Source organism: Lingula anatina, chromosome 1 (assembly GCF_051362555.1).
Source record: "Lingula anatina isolate TDL-2025a chromosome 1, LinAna3.0, whole genome shotgun sequence".
In the NCBI taxonomy this organism is placed as follows: Eukaryota; Metazoa; Brachiopoda; class Lingulata; order Lingulida; family Lingulidae; genus Lingula; species Lingula anatina.
This window is the reverse complement of record NC_141767.1, coordinates 41,123,356-41,136,847: the sequence shown is the minus strand read 5'-3', so window position 1 is coordinate 41,136,847 and position 13,492 is coordinate 41,123,356. Positions and strand designations below refer to the sequence as shown.

The following is a 13,492-nucleotide window of genomic DNA, read 5'->3' as shown; positions in this document are numbered from 1 at the left end:
TGGGAGATGTGTATCAAGCTGTATTGAATTATCAGAGTAAACACATTTACCTAGAAAACACAAAATTGGTTTACATCATAGGTAAGGAGTATGCTTGATGTGTTGACATCCTGCAGAGCTGCTTTAAGCAGAATTTAATGGATGCAATATCTCACTTATGCCAGTTAACAGTCTTCACCACTGTATTTTTATCTATTAGACCCCGTTCAAATGAAAAATCTATTTTTCTAAAAATCTATTTTCTATTCACGGTATCTTGTGATCACTCTGAGCACTGCCAAGAATTAATTACAGCTTTGGAAGTAACTGGCTCGCGCTGCCAGTAATTACGCCGCGGGGTATTCAGGGCACAGACCGTGATCACAAGATACCGCGAATAGAAAATAGATTTTATAGAAAATAGACTTTTCATGTGAGCGGAGCCTTAGTGAATAGAAAGTACTTCTCGTTCCCAATACAAAACACCATCAACCTCCAGTTTCATGAATACGTTGAAATTAGAATACAGCAAAAATATTCAGCCAAATATAACTTCTGATCTCCCCATCAATTATGATGAAAAACAGATAATGAGGTAATGATAGACTTGCCAATGATTAACATCTGATTATCTTGCAGCAGGTGGAGCCTGTCTAAGTAGCTTCAGATATTTTATTTCATAAGTTATGACTTAAGTATCTTTAAACATATTTATATATTTATCCAAATATCTTAAATTGGAAAGAGTTTCCTAAATGATCTGTGGCACCTGGACAGAAAATGCCCTTCACTACTTAAACACAGTTGTGTCACTTGTCCAGGGTCCTTTGATCTATTCTACACACCCTAAGTCACTAGCTAAATAGAAAATTGAGAATACTTTCCCTAACTAAATACAAAATTGAGAACATTACCTATGTAAACCACAAGTCAATATAACCAAGTTAAAATCTGATCCTGGGTGCGTTGTTTTGATTGGCTAAATGCAATTCCCTTCCTAAAAACATTGTTGATTACATATCGGGTTCATTTGGCAAATACATGGATAGAATTTGTCCACCTTGTTGACAAAGCTGTAGTATTAAGTTTTCAAAATAGCTCCTGCTGGAAACGTAATGATCTTTTAAGATGCATTAAATGCTTTCCATTTCTTTTTATAATGCCGTACTCAATTTTGGCAGTGAGGATAATGATAGCCCACCATTCCAAATCAATTCTACATGCAGACAAAAACAATCTTTTTAAGATGGCATGAGTTCATTTTAGCAAACTGCAGACACGATGCCCATTAGATGTCTGTGTCTCTAGCCAAAAGGCTGCCTTATTACTGGATACATGCACGTTTAACACCTTCCCTCACACAGTCATGGAAAGGTATTCACATACCACTGAAAAAAAAAAACCATCAGAAAAAAAAAAGAAACCGACAATAGTGTCAATTTCATCCCATATTATTCAATTTCTGCCTAAAATGCCCAAAAGCAAGATTAACCCACTGATACTTTCTTCAAGGTGCATTTTTTTCTTTGAAAAGGTTAACATTTATTTAGCCTAAATTCCAAATTAGCTGACAGTAAATGAATCCCTGCCAGTGGATGCAACAATAGTGAAAACCTAGACAACTGCTGTCTCACCTCTGACCTATCTGAGAGATCAGCTGAGATAAAAGGCATCAGAATTGTATAATCATGGCAGTTACATTGTTCCTTTTAGTCAACTACACTACACAAACAACTTCACAAGAAATAGCCCAGCTCCAATTGCATTTGCAATATTATGAAATCACTGGCCAGCACTAAAATCACACTTTTCTTACCCTCCAGACCATTTCTTCTAAAATAGTGCTCAGTCACTGATTAAATAAGCTACATAATACTATCACCTCTACAGAAAATAGAACTACTTCAATTCCTCCAGCCACTAGTAACAAGCCATAGAATAGTGGCATCAACACAGGAAACCATTGAAAACCCTTGTCCTTTAAGTTGCAGAGCGAGAAGAAACTCTAAAAAGTTACAAGTGCATTTATACAATTATTTTTTTTATGTTTCAGATTTTAAATTCAAAACCAATAACACAATTTCCATTAAGATTAAGAAGTTATTGCTATCAGTCAAAAAATACTAGAAAGTACAAAAAACAGTTGTATCAACCAGAAGTGCTTGACAGTGCCTCTCAAGTTTTAAAGATAAAGAACTCTAATACTTCCACAAATAACCACAAAACTAATTTTCGCAAACAAAGATAGAACAAATCATTTGCAGATCAATAGGTCATGATAAAATTTGGCCAGTCTTGCTATGTAGGTTGATGTTGGTTGTTGACAAGATGTTTGCGATAAGCCCAAGTCCCATGAATGAACCCCAGTGAGGAGAGACACAAACGGGGGTTTTAATATTTGCAGTCTCTAGCACAACTACTGCTGAAGTTGTTAGTTTCATATTTTCCATGAATAAACAACAGCTGAAGGCCGTACTGTCAAAAATCTGACAAACATTTATACTGACATGCATACCAAGCGGTAAACAGTGTTTTTTTTCTCTCTCTCTCTCTTACACATCGGGCACATGCCAATTCTACAGCACAAAATAAAGTCACGAAACGATACTTCTTTAACAAAGTGGGATTCTATTTTATTGTCTACCACATTACTAGAATCGATTTCTGCTTCAGTTAGTGAATTTACTACCTTTTCCCCCACGCGTTTCCGATAAAACAGAGTACGCGTTAAAAATAGATTTACAAAATGCACCAATATAGCGGCATTTTTTCACGTTCTCTCACCTTGTAGCAAAGTAAGAAGTGCTAACAACAAGGCCTGAGCCTTCATCGTAGAATCCCTGTGATTGGCATAAGCTCCAGTTACTGTAAAAATCTCCAATCTGATTTCCCGCAGGTATATCTTCCGCCGTCCACCGTTACTCGCTGTCTGTTTGCACTAAAGCGACTGAATGAAGTTTACACTGCATGCCGAGATTATTGATCAATGTCATACTGAAGCTAGTCCCTTAGTTTCATACTTAGTTGTAAAGAAATGGATTTTTTTAATCTGACAATTCTAAATCTAAAAGAATAAACTTTAAGATTTTCATGTAAATCTACATATCATATTATTGTAATACGAATGCTATTATGTATTTTGTTTTTAGTTTTAGCATTTTTCAACTGAGATTGGTATAACTAAAAAGAGGAAATGTACCTAGCTTTGCATGTTATAGTTTTAGCAACTAAAATTGTTGCCCAAGGGTTATAAGAACAATTTCGTTTGGTTATAATGCAGAAACTAACAAAGTAACAATGAATTCACCTGAGGATATGTATCAGTTAACAGCTGACCAATACTTAGGTAAGTTATTCCCGGAATATACGATGTAAATTACATGTAGGAGTATGAGTCATCTGAATAGCATATTTGCCCAACTTGCAGACTCTAACTAAATCAATGTTTCAAACATTACAACAAAGTGCAGAATTTTGACCACTTTCTTTTCCCTTAGAAGGACACAGGACTCCCTAGCACATGTTTAGGTGCACAGTGCGCCATACAGCTGATATATATTTCAATAAATGTTGTCTTATCTGTCTGTGTACACTACAATGTCAACATAAGTGATTACAGGTGCCCCAGAGATATCTAGCTGACACATTTATGTTATAAATTATATATACATGGTCAAATCTGTTACTCTTTTCATAATATCAGTGCACATATTATAGCAGCCACTGTATATATGAACTGTTTGTAAAATAAGAAAATGGAACTATTAAAGGTATGATGAAATTTTTCCCCCTGCTGAAAAAAAAAAAACACATATCAAAATAGGAGTGAATATTTCAGGAATGCTTGAAATTGCTTTTTCACTTGGCTTTAGTTAAGTGAAATAAAATTAGTTTTGAAATTATATATTTCATTTCGATATTCAATTGAGTGAGGGTCAGCAGTGGAATGAAATTGTCTTAGGGTGCATTCCCAGAGATTTAGATCAATCCAGAGATTAAGATTTAGGTCGACCTAACTCCCTGGGGGTTCACGCTAAATTGTAGTCAGCCGAGCGCACCATAGTTAATTACCCACTTACAGCTTTTAGTAGGCGGGACAGACGCTTAAGCTGGCTAAGCTGACAGTAATCTAGTGAGACTCTCCACAGGGATAGATCGATCTAAAATCTATGGGAATGGGGTCTTAGACCCTAGGGAAATTCTTCAACGGAACTTTATTACACCAAAATTGCATACTATGTATATATGGGCTGTATTGATTAAGAATACATTAGACCATGATGATTTTCTTACATGAGTTTAATTTTCAACTTTATTGAATACCAAAGTCGCCATGCTTGTACATTCGCGTGACTTAAATTATTGTAAATTTCTTTTTTTTTTTTTTTTTTTTTTTTTTTGGGGGGGGGAGGGGGGGAGGGGGTTACCTTATTTTATCTTTTGGTTGCTTGTATAGAGAGTAATACTCTGCTCACAAGGATGTCTTGATTAATTGTCAGCAGATGGCTAGTCCAAGTCTGTTTTATGGTCATTTATTGAATGCTCCTTATCTCAATCCCCTTCAGTGATTTTCATTTCACTGATTACACACCTGGTTACCAAGGAACACTAATTACTTATTTGATTTATGATCACCTGTATTGCACATAAAGGAATACTCATTACAACAGAATGGCAACAGAGACCATGATTACATTTTGTATACGATGTTATGGCCTAGTGATCAAATGCATAATGTATTTCATTAGCTTGAAGATATCATGAAGATACCAATACCATAATTAATGGGACTGTAGATGGGGTCCAGGGGTTCAAAAGATGATCTCTGTTTGGCCAGGAAGAGGTCCACTCTGAATCAAAATTTGATTTAGACTCTTAAAATTTGATTTAGACTATGACTACATATTGGTTTCATGGTAAAAAGATACACTTTTTCAGAAAAAGTCTCCCCCCCCCCCCCCCAATTGCCAGTTACAGGCCTGCATAATAAAATCATATAGTCCCTTTTTGCAATATGAAGCACTGGTATTTTCTATTGAATAAAATTTATGATTATTTCTTGATTTTTTTTTTTTTCAATTTCAGAAAAGACCAATATCCTGATCTATATTGAAGATGCAGTCGCACAACTTCTTGAACACAAAGAAGAAAATCCGAAAGTTAATCCGTCAAAATTTTTCAGTGATTAGTAAGTTTATTGTGTTGTCTTTGTTTTAGAATAAGAATTATAACTGCTGTATTATTTATAAATCATCCCTATACATTAAGAACTGTGAACTATTTGATTGAAGCTCCCTTTATTCTTATACAAAAGTTACCTGGCTATGTATGTGATATCACAGAAAGCCCAGGCTGAATTTATTGAGTTGGTGAACGAGTGTAAGGAAATTAGGGTATATTTTCTGTGTAAGTATAATGGATTGTAAAAAAGGGAATATTGGGCATTGGTTTGGGAAAGGAATTCAAGCCCCCCCCCCCCCCCCCACCTCTTCATCGAAAAAGCCAAAACACCAACAAAACCCTAAAATTAGCCGCAGTGTCTGTGAAGTACCATGTGTCAAAAAAAAAATGAAAATGAATGTTGTCTACCAACTCTGTTTAGAGAGGGTGGCCACTCGTTAGCCAACTTATTGATTTTACCTGACCTTATGAATAGTAATTTATAACTCTTTAGGGATTCATTACTATTCTAATCTGTTAGAGTTGCAGATAAGTCTCCAGTGCAATGTTATATAAGCACAGCGACAATATAACATAGTGAGCTGTTTGTGTATATTTCTGTTCAGAAACTGTATATTTTAATAGACCGTGGAAGTAAAACAACATGCACACTGTTGATGTAGACGCTCTGGGAAAGCAAGAGTGTTGTTTTTGAATAAGCCAGCAAAGGCAAAATCCCTAAAAGTACTCTTTGAACACGGAGAGCCCTGAATAGGACTAATTACTATAAGCATGGCAAGCTTAGTACATGGGTGGGATCCATGTTTTACTATTATATCCCATTGTATGGGCCTAGCCAATGGGTATTTCAACAGATAGGACTACCTTATTATATCATATAAGTTGTGTACAGAAAAAACAAAGGCTGTTGAACATGGTGAAGATTAATTATTTATGTTGGTAAAAGGTTGAGGAGGGGTTGTTTGTTTTGTCAGGTAATTAGACTCATTTGAGGTGAGTTGTCTAGCTTAATGAAGTCCATATGTGTGTGCTGCTAGACAGAAAACCATGCCTATTTAGTTCATTATTGAAAATTTTGACATGGCCTGTTCTGCTGTCAAATGGAAATGTTGACTTCAGTCACCAATATTCTGTAACTAGTATATGTTTTAGAACCTTATTGTCTAAATCTCTAAGGTGCAAATGTAAGTGTTCCTTCTTTATTTGGCATCTGATATATATTTTGTCTGCAAGTAAGCTTTTTTGATTTTTGGTGTATAAAGGGATGTAAAGGGATGGAGTCACTATTTTAAATTTTTTTCATGATCAGACTATGCAATTTGCCTTTGCCTTCACTTTTGTTGGCAGATTCATGACCCAGCTAGACTGTAAATAGATTAGACGAAAATCTTTTACCACATAACTTCATTGTGCAACCATTATCTGTTCATACTTATTATTCATTCTTCTGTAGAATCACATTAAAGGCTACATGCACAGAGGTCTAATACAATCTCTAATTTTGACTGCAACTTGACAATTTGCTTGATGAGTGGAAAGTTTATTTTATCTGGGAAGAATACTGATGAAGATGATTCAATAAGACCAGATGATTCAATAAGACCACATAAACAATAGCTTTTAATATGGTTATGTTCTGATTTTTTCCCTTAAAGAATTATTTTTATTTTATATTTAATCTTAGTCTATAAATGGTTGGTAACTCAGAACTAGATTGCTTTCACAGTACATGCTAATTGATCTCTCCTTTGTTTTGTCTCCATCTGTACATTTATATATATTTCCATTTTTTTTTTAATATGAAATGTAGCAGAGTTCAGTAGATAGTGTTTGAAAAAAATGAATAATAACTTTTAAAAAATGATAAAATCATAAAATGGTGATTGCTTTTTATGATAACTTTTCCTGCTACATTTTCCACATGTCAGATGTTTTCAAAATATTTTTTCACTCTAGCTTTGTGAGCTTGAGGGAGGGAAACCACACATTGTTCCGTGACTACCACTTCATCCATGCCACTCCACATAATAGGAGCTCATTTGTCAAAACTTTCTGGAAATGCTTTAGACATGTAGGGAAACAGGGAGGTGAGTTTTAAAAAATAGGAAACTATTATTGTAAGATGGGATCAGTTGTATCCTTACTGTAGTGTGAGTCAGTTTTACATGTACTGTTAATTCAATGTCACTTTTCCAAAATAACCTTTATATTTTATACGGAAAGTACATTAATTTTTTTTATTATTTATTTTTTCTTTTTTAGATCTATTCTGTTATTCTGATTATTTTTTTCTGATACACTTAAAAATATGTATCATATTTTATAATCAATTTGGCATATATGTTTAATGTGCTACAGTAGTTACCTAACCTCTATTTGTTTCTTTCAGATTTGTTGAGTATTCAAGAATATCATGCTCTGATTTGTCTGTTGTGCAATGACTTCCCATTTGAAACAGTTCAGAAAACTGCAAGGTAATAAAACTTGCCTGCACTGCGTTACAGATCAAATATTTACAAAAACTCCTTAATTAAAATTTTCTCATTTCGAACTACACCCATATGTTATTCATGTTTGTAACAAATGAAACATGGGGATTGGTAATTTTTACACAGAATGGTTACAAAACACATTCTTACCAGGTAATTGATTACGCCCAGTAACTGTACCACTGCAGTGACAGGGTACATGAAAATATGCAGTTCTGTGTGACAAAAAGAGAAAATAGGAATAAATGGATTTCTGTTTTTTTTATGTATGAAATATTGTACATTAGAGTATGGCATAAAATCAAACTAGGCATGTCTAATATTGACTATGATCACAAGTTCTAACACTTGTCACAGTAAGGAAGTAAGAGCCCAGTTGGTGTTCTGTGTGAGTTCATGTTTCACTTGTTCCCCAGGGAGGAAAATACGCTCTGTCAGATACTAGCCTCTTTCTGCCTATTGTCAACTGAAATTGGTGTATGAGACATCATATTTGCTGAGGCAGCCCTGTTTGAAGAGAAATGTTTGATTATTTCTTTGTTGTTATGAAACAACTTGTAACAAGAGAAGAAAAATAAGGTCTTTTATTTATTTATTTATTTTGTTATTGTGTAAACATGTTGTCAGACAATTATGTTTAGAAATCATCCTATCTTTGATGTTTAGTATAACATAATTTTTATAATGGCACTAGGATATACTGCAGGAAATAATCTTTGGAAAAAAATGAATTGGATTCAATTACTTTTTAAACAACTAATTACCCAGTGAAAGATTTTAAATAAAACAGTAGCATTTTTAGAAGGATAACTAGCAGATTAGATTGTCACTTTTTGTTTTAAAGTCACATGGTGACATTGGAGAGAGAGTTTACTTATATCACTTTTTAGTATGGTAGATAAAAACTCCTTTTGTATAATGCAGTGTATTTTTTACTCAAGTCCCGTCTTAATTAGGGAACTGTAAATGCTTTCTACAGTATGAGTTAATTCTCCCCAGTTTTCCATTATCATAGAATGAAGGTTGTTTTGATATATCCAAACCTTTTTATGTGAATGTGCACATCCACAACACAGCTTTCATGACAATGCTAATTGCTTTCAATACACCAACATATTCACAGTGATGAATTCTTTATGATGTTTGGTTTTTACTGCCCTGTCATGGAAAGCTCAGCAGATGGTTGTTTTTTAATTGAAAAGTGTTATTAGTTGGGAGTGAGTGCGTATAATTGCCTTTTTGTCTTCATTGCCAGACTTAAAAAGCACGTCAGTCTTTTGGGATATTTTAATGAGAATGGAATTGGTTATTTTGGCTTTGAATTAGTAGATTTTCTGATATAAGAAGGCTCCACTTGGAAAAAGGATGAGTTTGTTATGAGCAGCACTAGTGATTTTATGAATCTGTGGAATCCCTTTGATATGGAGAGTATAGGAAAGGTTAATTTGTTGCTGGGTGGGCGGGGGACCAGCCAACTGATCAGTATACAAGATACAGCTGTGTAAAGAGCAAGTTGCCAGGAATTCTTCTCAGAAAATGTTTGTCATCTTCAGGTCAGCAACATTCTCTTTCCCTCTCTTCAAGAGATAAAATGAAGATAAAGATAAAAAACATTGCTGGCATATTCTTATTTTCTTCAGGTCTTCATCTCTTTTCAAGAATGAGAATGAAGGGGGAAATTGTATTGCCTGGATATTTTCGTCTTCTTCGGGTCAACCATGAAGTTCTCCTCTCTTTTCCAGAAATAAGATGAAATGGAAGCCATTCCAAAGCAGAAATGCAAATTACGTGGGTTTTTATTACTATCTTAAATGTTTGGTAGAATGCATGCATGCATTTGTCTTCTCAATCTGAGATTTTTGCCCCCTGGAGAGATCGAAATAAATAGAAATGCACTTGCATAGAGAGGCTAAAGCATGCTAATTGGAAGAGGTGGAATTGTGATTAATCATATAGATTATGTAAAAAGGGCAATCTCTAAGATTCTGCTGATTGATATGTTTTAAATACATGGAATATATGCTGAAGGAGTTGGCAAAGTGAACAATGCTGTTATATGCTCAGAAATATGGAATATATTGAAATAGAATGCAATCGTTATTCTTTGATTTAGAAGTTGAGGAGCAGATGCTGGTTTCAGGAAGCCATTGTGAGCAATAATTGTTGGCAGAGTGTTCCTTAAATTTACCCATGTATTTGATGAGGAGATTTGTCAAACAAACCCCCGTAACATAAGGTTGTCAGCCAACAAAGGTTGCGTGAGAGAGGCCCCAGGTTCTCTTAGTCTTAGTCAAGCTGACCAAAAGCACCCATATATCTATACAAAATAATGCTGTCATTTTTAAAGTAGTCACTGTAACTGCATACCTGTATAAATCACCATTTTGCAAGTGCTTTGTTTCTGCCCTGAACCACTCTGTTTTTGTCTTATCACTGTGGCCAGGTGTTTTATTTGAAATACTACTGCTTAACAGCAGGCAAATATCTGTTTTGGACCATTTTCAAAGAAAACCTATTTTGGCATTGCAGTTAATGTGATTGTGCTGATGAGCAATTTTGATTGTTTGTATTATTTATGTTGATTTGTTTTAAAAGGCGCAAAATCCAAGGAGTGTCTTGAGCTAGAAATAACATTTTGTTTATTATGTAATTTGTCAGCTGTCTGTGGAGGTTTATTCGCCTTTTTTTTCTGGGTGGTACTTTACATAGTTCTGTTTCGTTTGTTGGTTTTAAGGAGGGGGATTGCATTTTTTAAAAGTCAGGGGATATTGGGAACTCACTAATTTATCAGTAAAGTGAAGTGTTTTATGTCAGGCATAGTATGGTATACATATATATTATTGCTGCAGAATTATTTCATTTAAAGAATTTGAAGAAAACCCCTCAGATTTAAATTTCTTGATTGATATTTAAGAATTGGTCCAATGGTTGATTTCAATTTCACTTTTTATCACAAATACAATTTTTCTACTTATCCTGTCTCAAATCATTGAAGATAAGGTGATTAAAAAATTCTCACAGTATTTTGTCTGCAGTATGATGGCATTTGTATTGAATTAGTAGTCAATATCCCAAGACTTTGCACATATCCTCTGAGACTTCTTTTAGGTTTTATCTATGTGACACAATGTAAAGCTTTCCAAAGTTGCATAGGATCAAACCAATCTGCTGTTCATTGAATGAAAAAATCAAATTAGGTAGCGAATCAAATCAGGTTTCCAGCTAAATGAAAGGGCTAATAAATTGTGACATATTTCCTCTTTTGTTCTTTTTTGTCTCCATTTTGCCAACTCATTCCTATGGGTATTGACTACAAGTTTTTTTTTTAGTCTAAGAGTTTTGACTCAGGTGATACATGTAGACCTTTATTTAGTGATGACAAGGTATTGGTCATCTGTCTAGTGGTCAGTTAAAGGACCAGATGGACCTCTGGTCACAGCCAGGAGAACATTTTGCATTATGATACCACAATTATAATACATCTGATAAAAATATATATTTCTTTTCTTTGGAGTCTTTATTTTCCTTTGCACATTCCGTTAACAAGAACAATTTGTGTAAGAATAAACATGAAATTTGATATGGCAGGGAGATGAAAATTATGTCTAGAACTGCAAAACTTAACTACGTAGAAACCAAGCATTATAATTCATGGTATTAATTTCCATTAGCACTTCTTGCTGGTATTGCTTCATACATTTATTAGTTTCAACACAACAGCTTTAGTGCTGATGCTGCACAGCTGAATACAACAATTATGGATAAAAGATGTACGTACATGTAATGCCCTAATTATTGTTTCAGTCTCTTGGATGATGGATGGCTTTCCTCTAGACTGTCATTGATCATTTTTCATTATGTCTCCCTTGCTTCTTTTGAATGAATTTTATGAACATGACTTGCCACTATGAGCTTTCATGTAAAATTAAGAATTTCCACATTTTGTTGATTTGATCTTGGACATAATAACGATAAAGTCAAAATATTTTAATTAATTTTAATTAATTTTAATTAATTTGAAAAAAGAACTTGCTTTTTTTGATAAGTAGAAAGGAATAATATCTCTACATATACCTTTCAGTATATTTCTAAAGTGAAAAACATAATTTTGACAATCTTTTCAGGATTATTCTCATGGATGATGCCTTGGACTGCTTGATCTCTTTCACTGATTTCCTCTATGCATTCCAAGTGCAGTTCTATTATGAAGGTAAGGAAGAGAAACTCTCTCTCTCTATCTATCTCTGTTCTCTCTCTCTCACACACACACAAACACACACACACACACACTAACAAATATATAAGCACACCAAAGATTAAGTCACAGATGAAAGTCTAGATGTTTCATTTTATGTGTTTTAATTTTATTTCCATCTATCGTTACTCAAGCACTTTGTACCTTACATCCAGGTGTAAGTCTTTATATGTTCTTTATCTTTATCCCTGAGACATATGGAACTAGCTTTAATTCACCTATCCTCAAAATAGCAAATTTCCCATCAAGACCAATATAGTATTACTGATTTCACCTGATTTTCTCTGGTTTATCTTCCTGCTCTGAGTATAAAACACACTAAGCTTAGGAGGAAAAAAAAACAGGAATGAAGGTTAGATTCTCCATTTGTTGAAAATTTGGTGATGTTTGAAATGGGCTGGTATCAGATCCAATAAAATTCAACCAGTTTCACCTGGGTTTTTGCAGAGGCAGATCAGTATAAGATTAAGTGTTTCTATATAAAGCATGCGTTAAGAGCAAAGGCTGATATGTGATGTTTTTTCATGTCCAAGGCACATATAGTCACAAAGCACTTTTGTAGTGAAAGGAGATAGCTGGGATTCTTGTGGTGGTGTATTTTTGTTGGTAATATTTTTATTTCAGGTGATAATTGCCTCTTAGACCCAATATTTGTTTTTGCTCATGGCGTGTAATCATTGCAAAATTAAATCACGGCGGTAATATCAATAAGTGTTACATTCATAACCAGAAATGAGCCAGAGCTCAGTTTTCCACTCTGCTTTTTAAGAACAGTGGGAGATTGTTACACTTTTTTGAAAATGCTGAAACAAATATTTTAAGATTGATGGTGAAGAGGGCATGGAACAACAAAGGACCTATTTACTACAGAATAGTAAACAATCCACAACCTTGTAATGTTGTTTTTAACATGATGAACAGGATCAACAAGCTCCTCCTAGTTGTACATTGTATTTTGGAGAGACAAAGATTAATATTTACAAAAAGAAAAAAAGCAGAAGTTTTGTGTGTAGTCCGAAATGAAAGCAATGAATGTCATTATTCATATGATGAAGTATTTCTGATCACATAAGTTCTTTTTGTGAACTGGCTATTTTGTCAAATATTTATCCAAAGGCTGTTTGATTTTAATTAGCTTTGTAGAGTCCTACTTTCTGAAAAAAAAATGATAGTTCTTAAGACTTTGGACCATCATCACTGTAAAAGATAATAACATTTCATGAATTTTATTATGCGATCACCATTTCACAATGCATTACATCTTTTTTCAATTAAGATGAATGTGTCTCAATTTCAAGTTGATAGATCAGTCTTTGGGCATGTAACAACTGAGATATGACATATGATTCAAATATGATTCAAAGCAAAAAAAAAAATGTTCAATCAGGAGGTGGATTTTGATGTTTCTTCCTGTAAGACTAGGGTATAATTACTTCTATGCCAGCCTGGGAAAAAAATTCAGGACAAAAAAAAAAGAGTTCAAATGAGGACTTTCTGTTTACAGGAAGAAACGGGGAGTAGGTTGTTATTTTAATTGATAATATTGTACATTCCAAGCATTTTGTGCCCAGAGGTTAGAGTATCTTTC

The 13,492-nt window shown here is 34.1% G+C and overlaps 2 protein-coding genes across 5 annotated transcripts in view; one reads left to right on the top strand and one right to left on the bottom strand.

The window, feature by feature from the left end:
* The window catches only part of LOC106164455 (low-density lipoprotein receptor-related protein 4), a 45,121-nt gene extending 42,150 nt beyond the window's left edge, over positions 1-2,971 (bottom strand). For all 3 annotated transcript variants that reach the window (XM_087016410.1, XM_087016419.1, XM_087016415.1), the window contains exon 1: positions 2,764-2,971. In XM_087016410.1, the coding sequence (XP_086872536.1) occupies positions 2,764-2,809 (46 nt within the window). In that variant the 5' untranslated portion in view covers positions 2,810-2,971. The remainder of the gene's footprint in view (positions 1-2,763) is intronic.
* A 206-nt stretch (positions 2,972-3,177) lies between these two features.
* LOC106164453 (centriolar satellite-associated tubulin polyglutamylase complex regulator 1) overlaps positions 3,178-13,492 on the top strand; it is a 19,891-nt gene continuing 9,576 nt past the window's right edge. For both annotated transcript variants that reach the window (XM_013542368.2, XM_024076927.2), the window contains exons 1-5: positions 3,178-3,325; positions 5,065-5,167; positions 7,117-7,247; positions 7,550-7,634; positions 11,774-11,859. In XM_013542368.2, coding sequence (XP_013397822.1) covers positions 3,277-3,325; positions 5,065-5,167; positions 7,117-7,247; positions 7,550-7,634; positions 11,774-11,859 — 454 coding nt within the window. In that variant the 5' untranslated portion in view covers positions 3,178-3,276. The remainder of the gene's footprint in view (positions 3,326-5,064; positions 5,168-7,116; positions 7,248-7,549; positions 7,635-11,773; positions 11,860-13,492) is intronic.